General features: G+C 42.0%; 1 protein-coding gene across 2 annotated transcripts in view; it reads left to right on the forward strand.

Annotated features, from left to right (window-relative positions):
- Positions 1-12,684, forward strand: part of LOC144770102 (sterile alpha motif domain-containing protein 9-like) — a 554,812-nt gene that overhangs the window by 10,629 nt on the left and 531,499 nt on the right. For both annotated transcript variants that reach the window (XR_013598796.1, XM_078654353.1), the window contains exon 2: positions 8,633-8,721. Coding sequence is in view for 1 of the 2 variants with exons in the window: in XM_078654353.1 (XP_078510479.1) it covers positions 8,681-8,721 (41 nt within the window). In the remaining variant the exon portion in view is untranslated. The remainder of the gene's footprint in view (positions 1-8,632; positions 8,722-12,684) is intronic.

Consider the following 12,684-nt stretch of genomic DNA (forward strand, 5'->3'; position numbering starts at 1 on the left):
CATAATTCACTGCCCTGAGGCTTCCCTGCAAGCCCCACCTGCCCCCAGCCACTCAAAATTAAGTTATCAGGGCATTTGCAGAGGAGTACTCTATGTTTTAGTTTTAGTTTTATGTAGCGAGGAATCGAACCGAAGGCATTGGAGCGCTTTAGATGAAAACCAGCAACTTTACTCACCGTGACACCGAAGCAATGGTTTAGGGGGTCTTGACCAGTAAATCCAGTCCTGCGTAACACTTGCTCACTTTGCCACTGGATTCAAGCAAGCCGGGCTGAAGACGGCTGTAATGCCAGAAACCGGTCCTCTGAAGCTTGTTTCCGGTCCAGGGAAGGCATGGCTTGGCAGTTCGGGCTGGACTGTTCCCATGAGGCACAGGGTCAGACTGATTTGCATATAGCCATGTCTGAACTGGGGTGGCAGAGTGGGCTAAAGAACAGTGATGGATCAAATCCAGATCTTTTGACTGGGTGTGAGTGTTTGATTGGTTCAGATGCTCCATCCATCACCACCCCCTTTTGTACTGCGTTGGCCGCCATAAGTGTGGCAGGGTATGCTCAGACGTGAGTCCCTTGCTCATTTTGCCACTGGATTCAAGCAAGCCGGGCTGACGACGGCTGTAATGCCAGAAACCGGTCCTCGGAAGCTTGTTTCCGGTCCAGGGAAGGCATGGCTTGGCAGTTCGGGCTGGACTGTTCCCATGAGGCACAGGGTCAGACTGATTTGCATATAGCCATGTCTGAACTGGGGTGGCAGAGTGGGCTAAAGAACGGTGATGGATCAAACCCAGATCTTTTGACTGGGTGTGAGTGTTTGATTGGTTCAGATGCTCCGTCCATCACCACCCCCTTTTATACCCCCTGCGTAACACTACAGCATGACAAACACCAGCATAAGCATACTAACAGTCGCGGACGGCATTACAGGCGGGGGGGTTGGAAATGGGGTCGCACTCGCGACGACCTGAGGGGATGAGGGGGGAGGCGGGAGGGGTTTGGAAACAACAAATATATTTAAAATAAAATAGTAAACTTACCGTCCGGACTGCGGAGACTCCGTCCCGACTCCCGCCGTCCTCGTTTTCAAGTCCTGCAGCACGTCATCAGGAAGGCGGCGCGGCAGGCAGCCTCCCTCTCCACCGCCGCGCTTTTGATTGGTGCGGCCGGCTGCCCCAGGCTACGCCATTTTCTCTCTGTATGCTGCTGCAGCATACAGAGAGAACAGGGAGAGTGAGTGGGTGGTGTTACTCGACGGCAGGGTTGAGTGGCTTGGGGGAGTGGCTTTCCCACTGTCTGTTTGGGCGACCACTCCCCCCTGCCCTCGAGTAACACCCACACTCTAAACCAGGAAGTTCTGCTTTCTCGCCGTGCGAGAAGGCAGAAACAAATGGTAGTTATATTATGGCAATAACTACACTACCATTTGTTTCTGCCTTCTCGCACGGCGAGAAAGCAGGGGGGGCGGTGCCCAAACGCCCCCATGGAGGAACTGCCACTGTCTAGGGAGGAGGTGTGGCGCCGCGGCCAGGGCGACTGACGCTGGAATCTGGGGACCACGGTTCGATCCCCGGCTCCGGCGGCAGGTTAGCCCAGCACCATGTGACTCTGGGCAATAGCTTGCTTAATCTTCCCGACGGCCCCCAGCGCCTAGAGACCCTAACGGGTGATTGTGCGCTATACAAATGTGGATTATTATTATTATTATGACTGATCCCTCTGCTCCCCCCTGCGCTGGCACACAATTGGTGCAATGCGCCGACGCACTATGGTGAAGGGTGCCTGCATTGTGGAGAGATTGTTTTTGTGGAGGGAAGGGATTCCTCTTTCTATCTGTGTCTATGTGTGCTGCATATTGCATCAGGCATAGGAGGAAGGAAATAACGAGGAGAAATTAAAACATTTCTCCTTGTTGCGCCTCCCTACGTTGCCTCTCGGGAGGCATAGAATTCTGTAGAATTTCCAGGTTTACGATTTCTCATAAATCTGGGAATGTGTCGGGTTCCATGGGTGTTGTGTGGGACCACCCACAGCAACACCCATTAAGCTCCCCTTTCACGCAAAGTGCTGCGTGAAAAGGGGCCGTATTGGAAAGGAGACAAAAATACATGCAGGGTGTCTTTACGTTTCCTTGTAAATATGGGGCAGCAAAATGCGCCGCCGGTGTGTCATAAAAAGTGACGCACAGGTGGTGCAAGGAGCTTGTTAATATGCCCCTTAGAGTTTAGGTGACAGATATCCCGTCCGCCATATTACAAGTACCATTGGCTATAACGCACCTGTAATACAGCAGACGGGATATCTGTGACATTCGTGACGAAGTAACCCATCTGCCGAACTCTAAATCAGGCTCTCAGTACTTTCTCGTAGATGGGGGGAAAAGCAAATGGGTGAGAGAGGAACACAGAGTAGGTGGGGAAGAGACACACAAGAGGGGGACAGCTAGAAAACACATGCACTCTTGTGTCATGCTTAAGCCAAAAGTAATTCTAAAAGTGAGTAGTGTAAGGACACAAGGTGCAGGCACATAAACAATCGCCCCTGCAGCGGAGGCACCCTTGCAACATGGTACTAGGGTGACTGTGCTGGTGCTAGGCAGCTTTATTAGTCCCAGTGCCAGGGGAAACACAGGGGTGTGCTGTATTTTTGTAAATGTGGTGCCTCCCTGCATTTTAAAGATGTGTGAGCACAGCGTTACCAATTTTGGCGTAACACAGCGCTCCAACATTTAGATGTAAATATCCCCCTTAGTTTTTGGTGCTGCCCCAGTCTTGTAAATATGGAGCAGCGTCAAAAAGTAATGGGTGTTGCATTGGAACGCCCACTGCAACTCCCAATGCACACACCTTAAATGCTAAGTAAAGCACGAAAAGGGGTCTTATTTGCAAGGCTTAGCACCGCTTTGTAAATAAGAGATGGGTATATCGCCGCCAGAATGTAGCTAAAAGTGACGTTCTGGTGGCGATATCCCCTGGTAAATATGCCCCATTGTCTCTTAAACATGTGGGTAGTGGACAACATAACTACATGCAAAGTTCAAGCCATACTAAGTCAAGTACAGACCCTGCTATAAGCGAGGGAGCACGAGCAAGCATTCAACATCGCGTTTGCAAGAATCACAGGGCAATTTGGGCAGTTTACTATTCACCCAATACTCTCCTGAATTTTCGTACCCATAGAAAGTTATAAGTTCCAGAAAATATAATGATCTACGTTCTTGTAAGTGAGTTCCTAAAGCTGCAACGGTCTAGGTTTTTTCTCTGTGCATCTGTACAGGTACGACTAGTGTAACCACATTAACTGCACATTTGAGGTTTTAGGTGTGTCTGTTTTAGATACGACTCTGAAAGTGCACGAGCCAAGCCTTTCTTGTGTCAAAGGATATTTACTGCGCCACACACAATGAAACGCAGTAGAAAAGTCACGGCTGGAATTCAATGCTGCGATAGGCCTCTCCTCAGTTACATTTGCTTTCCTTTTTTTAAATTCATAAGAGTTGAAATCAACACACAAAATCTATCACTTGGTGAAACATTTTTTTAAGAAAGGGACCATTTTCACATGTAAAATAGGGATTCGTTCTTGGGAAGAGGTCTCTTGTGACTTTGCAAAATATGAAATACGTGGCGAGTTTTCATCTGTCTGTGTAAAACCCAGGTGTGGAAAAGTGGGTTTTCATAGTGCACTGTCGAGGGGTGTCAATGAAAATGGTGTGAACTCCAGTTATGAATTTGAAGTACTCACTAACATTTGCAACGTCTTTACCAAACTCGGTTGTCCTTTCACCAGGCGTTATTGCTTGGAAAGTTGGTCTACATTAGCAATTTTTAAAGGGAATGTAGGAAAATGAAAGTCTTCACAATTAAAACTGTTTTCTATGAGAGTAAAAAATAATCTCTAACATCTTACAGTAAACCTCCCAAGGAAAGTTTGTCACAATATCGACAATTCACCTAGGTTACGGCAAACAGGCATGCTCGAGGGTAACAGACCATATTTTAAAAAAATGCCCACACCAAGATAATGCACACATATGTTGATTCCGTCAAGCACTGATATAATCATTTTTTATTTGAGCTTTAAAAAAATATAGGTTCAGTCCTTAAATGACTGCTTAAAAATGTTAAGTCTAATACATATTTTATTTTAAATCACAGTTTAACCTTAAAAATAATGTAAAAGGTGCTTTTCACCATTTTGTGCTTAATCAAGTGGCTGCTATTGAGGAGGTTTCTAAGTGCTCATACGAAACATTTAATTCCAAAGAGAAACCCAGTTTTGTCATGTAAAACAACTCTCCACTGAAGAAAAACAAGGTTTTCTTGTAAAGCCCTCACCCACCAGAGGTACCCCGATTCGCAGCAGAACGGGATGGACCCGGTGATGAAGCATGCCACCAAGCGGTAACCCTGGTGAGTGAGGGTTTTAGAAGAAAACCTTGTTTTTCTTTAGTGGAGAGTTGTTTTACGTGGCAGAACTGGGTTTCTTTTGGAATTAAATTCTTGTTGAGGAGGTCGAACCCAGTATATACTCTTACTCAACCTCTCTTTTTGATACTCATGCGAAACAGGCCTTCTGCCTGCTAATAAAGGTAAGGACACTAAAATGGTAAACACAAACAATATTCAATAGTTATGGTAAATATTTATATTAAAGAATGCTTTTTTTTATTTTCAGTTTTAAACATACTGATGGCTCTCTTTTTAGAAAAAGAGTGCTTTGGAATTGAAACATATTGGATTAGAACAATGTTTATTTTTTAAAGAAATTATTTTACAATGTAACTGTTTTAAAGGTGTTCATGTTTTACAGAAACTATATACATTATTTTAGTATTATGCTTCTAGAACAAATTCTAATATTAAAAGAAAAAACATCTGAAATAAGTTGTACTTTGTGTTAAGGTAGATGTTGTTTTTTACATTTAAAACAATATAATTTTTGAGAATTAATGAATATAACTCATTTCTTGGTAGTATCAGGAAGTATAATCTTTTAAAAAAATATAATGAAGGCTTTTTAGAAAATCACAGTTTTTAAATTTAAATCAAAGACAAATGTGAAAATCAAGTTTTTTTCCAGCATAGAAATAAAACAACTCTTCAATAATAAAACGTACTGTATTTAATTTTTTTTATAGACATCAACCTAAAATGCCAAAAACACAATTTTATTAAAAAAGAACAGCACGAGAGGCGTGGCTTGCAGCCGAGCATGGCGGCAGCATAGAGGACGAGCTCCGTGATTAGAGCAGCCTCTCCTTCTATCCGCATATACATCCGGACCACTATCTACCTCTGTGGGGGTCCACCTGCGACCTGAGACCGGGCGGGCTTGACGGCGGGGGCTCCGGTGGCGCCTACGACCCGAGAGAGCGAGCGTTCCCCGTGCTTCCAAGAGGCCTACGCGCCGGTGCGGATCCAGGGGCTCAGGTGACATCTCGCCCCGACAGGAAGTCCGAGGTGCCGGGACGGACAGAACCGGAAGCTCCCTGTGGACAGACAGCAGACCGTCACCGAGCGGGCAATCAGCCGTGGTGACAGCAGCGGACCCCCACCACGCAGAGCAAACAGACTCCGGGACGGGGGCGGCTTGGACGGCGGCTGACCGGCGGAGGACGGTTGGAGACGCTGATAGCGCGTCATTGCCTTCGCGCCTGATACCCGGTGAGCGCAGCGTGCAAGAGCTCCTGACATTCACTGCGTCCTCGGCTGGGGGCGCGGGGGCCGCTTGTGCACTGACGAGCCCCGGTGAGCGGACCACGAACCTCGCGGACGGCCCAGAGCCGGGGAAAGGTGCCAGACGGAGGGGTGCGGTGGTCGAGACGCGGGCAAGGAGCATCCCCATCACTCGAGGGCACAGTTACCATACCGCCACGTGCGGCACACCGACTACCACGATCTCCCCGAGGCCTACCGCTCCCGGCGCATCTTTGGGGTCCCATTGGGCGGTGCCCCACCACGTGGCTGTGAGAGAGTGCGGACGACCCGAGCATTACTGGGCCACTGCCAGGGGCACGCGCCTGTGGACATCGAAACGGAGTGCGCCGCAATTCACGGCCCTACAGCTGAGTAGCAGAAATAATCAAGCCGAAGTCGCCAACCACTTCGGAGACACTTGTGGGGGACGCACGTCCCACAGACCGTCGTGATGGCCGGGAAAGGAACCAGAGGGGGTGCAGCACAAACCCGCCTCGAGAAATACGCTTATAATAAAGGGGCGTCCTCACCGCCAGAAGGGCAGCAATCCGGCCGGAAAACAGCGGATGGGGCAGGCGAGAGCCCAAAGGCAACGTTGGATGATGTGATGCGCACCTTGATGCAGGTCCAAACCACAGTGGGCTCCATTTCCACAGAAGTCACGTTGCTGAGAGCGGACCTTCACAAAATCTCAGAAAAAGTGGGCTCACTGGAGGTGGTAACGAAATCGCTGATTGAAGATGTGTCGGAGTTGCAGACGGCAATGGAACGTATCACAGCAGAAAACAAAGCGTTAAAGGAGAAGCTGGACGACCAGGAAGGGAGGTCAAGGAGGAACAACATAAGGATCTTGGAGTTCCGGAATCGGAGGGCAAGGAGGCGATGGATTTATTCGTCGAAGAACTGATCAAAACTGAACTCAAACCCAAGGGCCTGTCGGCGTTCTTTTCAGTGGAAAGAGCGCACAGGGTGCCGGGGGGCAAGCTGCAACTGGGGGCCCCTCCGCGACCCATCCTGGCTCGCATGTTTAACTTTCGTGACAGGGACGCCATTTTGCAGGCGGCCCGGCGCTCCCCTTCGATCAAGATACAAAATGCGACTCTTGCCTTCTTTCCGGACTACACAGCGGAGGTCGCGCGCCGCCGGAGAACGTTCCTAGATGTTAAACGAGAACTGAGATCACAAGACATTCCGTACTCCATGATTTTCCCGGCCAGACTGCGGCTAGTCGTGGAAAATAAGACTTGGTTCTTTGACACCCCTGAGATGGCGCGAGAATGGCTTGATGGATAGAGTAGTAAAGACGAGCACTAACTGCACCGCGGAGGGTCGCACGAGATCGCTGACCCCAGACCACACAAGAGGGGAGCGCTCGCCGAGATCAGATAGAGGAGAGAAGGACTCTGACACGGGGCAATAGTCACCCGATGATTGGGGTCGGTTGGCGCACGGGGTGGACGCCTGAGAGACTGCCTTGGATATCGGGCGCAGGACCCACGAGAGGAGCACGAGAGGCCGCCGATCATGGGACATTCCTCACCTCAACGAGCAAGTATTGAATTTAAGTTGGGGGATGAGCACTCTGCTAGGTTGGGGGGGCGGACAGTTCTGAGTCCGCTTGGCATGAGGGCAGGGAGGGGGGTTGTTCAAGAGGGATTGAGTTTACAAGTGTACACCTTGATACAGGGGGTTGTTGAATGTTTAATGCAAAATGAAGGAACACACTGCGAGATAGCTCTGCGCAAGGACACTGTCATTTCCCGTTACGTGTATAGGAATTCCCTAGTGGCGGTCATGATGGCTGCACTCCGAATTGCACCATGGCAAGAGTTATAGTTCGGTTCATAAAATATAAAAGTGAGAGTCACTGATACTTACAAATGGTATTTCTTTGACTGTATAGACTACTCCGATATTGTTGCTGCCGGACCGCTGGTTGTCGGCTGAATAGCTGTGTAACATAATGCATAACGTATAACTGGAAATGTAGCCGGCCTCCGGGTTGTAGGCGAATTGAATGTACCGATGTCAATGGTTAATAAAACTCTTACGAACCAAAAAAAAAAAAAAAAAGAACAGCACATGCTGCGTTCAAAGAATAAATGTTTTGAAAGTGAATTTGTTTAAATATTGTAAATACAACAGGTATAGATCATTGAAGAAAATACAAATTGTTTCCTATGCAAATAGAAACAGGATATCACAAACATCAACAACGCATCAGTATAATTATCATTTTTTCCCCACCATTTTGGGAAAAAGAAGCCTACTATCAACAGCCAAAATAAAATTCACAACCAAAGGACTAGACACTCTAAACACCAACAAAAATAAAATGTATGATTTTAAGCATGGGTTAGAAGAGTAACAGCCTTAATGGTGTCATGCTTATATGCCAAGAGGTACAGGCAATGTATTGCCCACATGGGGTTGGTAATAAACCACTATGACTATAAATAGTCCTGTGGAACACCTGAGAGGAAAGAAGACACTACCTACTAAAATAGACACATGGTTGAATTGGCTACCACAAGCCCACAAGCCACCATAAATTTGTTGAATGATTGACAGCATTGATCTCCAAGAGGACGGATGTGAAAAAGAGGGAGGCAGTTTTGATATATTTAATAAGCTGTTACATAACTTCATAATTGGGATGCATTGTATCCAAAGGAAGAAATATTTTAACTCAGTAATGTCACCCTGTGTTGACTGTCATGACTAAAATAGCAATAAAAATTGTTAGAATAAAAATGTATTAAACAAATTCTAACTAAACCAAAATATTTCTAAATTAACATTTTCATTTCCAAACTGGGTTAGCTTGAAATAAAAACAATATTCTTTAAACTTTTCACAAATTACAAGGAAAACACATCAAATATAATTTACATTTAAAAAAATCAATTTAAAAAAAAGTATTTTCTCTTTTTTTTTCAGGGCATCACCACATGAAAAACAAGATGGAGAACATGCCATTAGCCACATATGTCGAGTCTGAGAGGCAACATGGTATTAAAGTACAACAGGTATGTTTATTGTAATTACAGGAATACTGAACCTAGGACTCACTGGATGTGCATTAATTACCACTCAACCTTTGGCAGAAGCAGAGAGATTATGGTTAGAGATCGAACTGAAAAACATATAGAACATAATCACTCTGCCTCTGCAACAGATTTAGGGCCTGATTACAAATTTTGGCGATGCAAGGCCAGGTGGCTTGCCACTGCCACACCCACACGCTGCCAAGAGTCGCTGCTGCCTGCCAGACTACACGTTTTTTGTACTGTGGCAGCCCCGCAGTGATTCTTTTTAAAAGGCTCATTGCAAGCCTAAAACAGCACAGCTGTGGGAATACCAGTGCGCGTTCCTGCACGGGAAGAAATGCACCATGTTGTGCAATTCTTCCTGTGTATGAACTGGGGGTGCAGAAATACAAGGGGGCACATGTGCCTCCTTCATGCACACCCGTGCACAGCACAAGAGGGGCCCTACCTTTCTTTATTCATGACAAGCCTTTTCATGTAGGAAGAACCTCCATAACAGCGCTGGCGGTGAGGAAAGTCGTAACATGGTTGGAGGTGCCTCAGGGCACCACCAAGCATATTGCTGCCCTCAGACTGCCGCGGGACTGCCAGGGAACAGTGGTTCCCTGGAAGCAGTGGCAGTCCGACCGCCAAAGTCCTAATAGGACAGTCGGACTGCCAATGCAGCGGTGCTGGGCCGCCATCACGGAGCCCCCGTGAATCTGGCAGTCCTTGGACCACTAGACTCGTGATTAGGGCCTGATTTGTAAGAGGCACAGTTCAATAGCTGAAAACAATAGCAAGCGCCTCTAGTAAGCTCTCTGAATGTTTACTAAGAGACGTATCTACAAATATTCCTCCACACGTTGCCTGTCAACGACCGACTGTTCCGAATTTAAAAAGAATGGTAAATCGTAAGAGATAGGTGAGTAAATCTTTTCAACTATTCAATGGCTGTATATTACATTTTAATGTATCCTACCTTTACTCGTCATCTTTTTTAAAGTCATGGTAATTTGTTAAGAACCATTTACCAAGTCTTCCCAAAAACCCACACTCTTTTAAATTTCTACAAAATCCTTTCAAATACCAGACTAACAACCACATATGGTTATGCAAGAGTTAAGAAGCAAAAAATAGGTAAATTGTTCATTGTCTCTTTTCACCAAAGACTGCAACTTAAAAAAATCCTGTTTTAAAAAAAGCATTAAAATGTTTAGAAAAAAACCATTAAAAATATGCATTAATAAAACAAATGAATAATACTTTTTTTTACATGCATCATCAAAAAAAGTTTCCTTTTAATAAAACAAAATATAAGTTAGGAAAAAAGATTTTTTATTAATTTGCTTCACTGTGCGTGTAGTCTCTAGAAACATGTGAAGGACGATTCTAACTACACATAAAACTCTCATAGCCTGTCCTTAAAATAAACAGTGCTCTATAGCTGCAAAACTCCGTCCTGCTCAACTAACTCCAGCTGAATGTCAAAAACAATGCATCAACCAAATTTACATAACATAATGGCTGCGGTTGCTGAAATAAAATAAGGACTATATTCTCCACATACTTATATGGGAAACCATAAGAAAATAAAAAATAAAAAATTGCAATTTCTTTGTTGAAAATGTTTAATAAATATCTTAATAAATGTACAATCAAATGTATCATAAAGATAATTTACTTTTCAATCATATAAAATTATTAGCATTTCTATATTTCTAAAAATATAACAAAGTATTTATAATTGAGAATGTTTGTTTTCCTAATTATTCTAATTGTTAGTATATCAAATACATTTCTTTACTTGAATCATAGTCTGCTAATTGATAAAAGTAAAAACACCGTGCCTTTCCCTTTTTTATGATGATTGTAAATTATTATTTTTTTTTTAGCAGTTTTATTAATTTTAAAATAGGTTATTAAATATTGAATACACTTAAAATATTTCCAAAACACTAATAGTAATTATGATTCATGAGTATTAATAATATCCCCATCCTATTTCGTATTACCCTTACATCCTGCACCTAAATGTTTTTTCTAGTAATATTACAATTTTAATACATTTTAATTGTTGGGTAAACCACTAGACTCGTGATTAGGGCCTGATTTGTAAGAGGCACAGTTCAATAGCTGAAAACAATAGCAAGCGCCTCTAGTAAGCTCTCTGAATGTTTACTAAGAGACGTATCTACAAATATTCCTCCACACGTTGCCTGTCAACGACCCACTGTTCCGAATTTAAAAAGAATGGTAAATCGTAAGAGATAGGTGAGTAAATCTTTTCAACTATTCAATGGCTGTATATTACATTTTAATGTATCCTACCTTTACTCGTCATCTTTTTTAAAGTCATGGTAATTTGTTAAGAACCATTCACCAAGTCTTCCCAAAAACCCACACTCTTTTAAATTTCTACAAAATCCTTTCAAATACCAGACTAACAACCACATATGGTTATGCAAGAGTTAAGAAGCAAAAAATAGGTAAATTGTTCATTGTCTCTTTTCACCAAAGACTGCAACTTAAAAAAATCCTGTTTTAAAAAAAGCATTAAAATGTTTAGAAAAAAACCATTAAAAATATGCATTAATAAAACAAATGAATAATACTTTTTTTTACATGCATCATCAAAAAAAGTTTCCTTTTAATAAAACAAAATATAAGTTAGGAAAAAAGATTTTTTATTAATTTGCTTCACTGTGCGTGTAGTCTCTAGAAACATGTGAAGGACGATTCTAACTACACATAAAACTCTCATAGCCTGTCCTTAAAATAAACAGTGCTCTATAGCTGCAAAACTCCGTCCTGCTCAACTAACTCCAGCTGAATGTCAAAAACAATGCATCAACCAAATTTACATAACATAATGGCTGCGGTTGCTGAAATAAAATAAGGACTATATTCTCCACATACTTATATGGGAAACCATAAGAAAATAAAAAATAAAAAATTGCAATTTCTTTGTTGAAAATGTTTAATAAATATCTTAATAAATGTACACTCAAATGTATCATAAAGATAATTTACTTTTCAATCATATAAAATTATTAGCATTTCTATATTTCTAAAAATATAACAAAGTTTTTATAATTGAGAATGTTTGTTTTCCTAATTATTCTAATTGTTAGTATATCAAATACATTTCTTTACTTGAATCATAGTCTGCTAATTGATAAAAGTAAAAACACCGTGCCTTTCCCTTTTTTATGATGATTGTAAATTATTATTCTTTTTTTTAGCAGTTTTATTAATTTTAAAATAGGTTATTAAATATTGAATACACTTAAAATATTTCCAAAACACTAATAGTAATTATGATTCATGAGTATTAATAATATCCCCATCCTATTTCGTATTACCCTTACATCCTGCACCTAAATGTTTTTTCTAGTAATATTACAATTTTAATACATTTTAATTGTTGGGTAAACCACCAAAATCCCCTTTATTTTATTTTTAATATTTATACAAAAACTATACTCCTAAAATAAAAAAACGTGTTTGCAAATATTTAATAAATATATTTTATATCTTTGTTGAAATTATAACATATATTGATTAAATAAATTATACATTTTTAATTCTGTTGTTTTGATTTTAATATCTGAGTATAAATACAGTCCCTACCCTTACATCTGCTCTGAAATTGGTCATAGGTAATTTAAAAAACTAAATAAATTTTAATTGGGTGGGTAAACCCCCAAATACTCTATATATCATTTATAATAATTCCAAAAAATATGTTCCTAAAAATAATTAATTTCTTCATATATTTTTTAAATATACATATTTTATTTTTATTTTGTAATCATAACATATTTTGAATATTGAAAATATGAATGTCTGAAACTCTAGTATTCAATTTAATACCTGAATATTAATACACTCCTCCCAGCCTATTCACCTATACACCCATTATCCAACTCCGAAACTTTTGAAGTAATATTAAAAATTTAA

The sequence above is a fragment of the Lissotriton helveticus genome, chromosome 7, assembly GCF_964261635.1.
Source record: "Lissotriton helveticus chromosome 7, aLisHel1.1, whole genome shotgun sequence".
NCBI classification, from domain to species: Eukaryota; Metazoa; Chordata; class Amphibia; order Caudata; family Salamandridae; genus Lissotriton; species Lissotriton helveticus.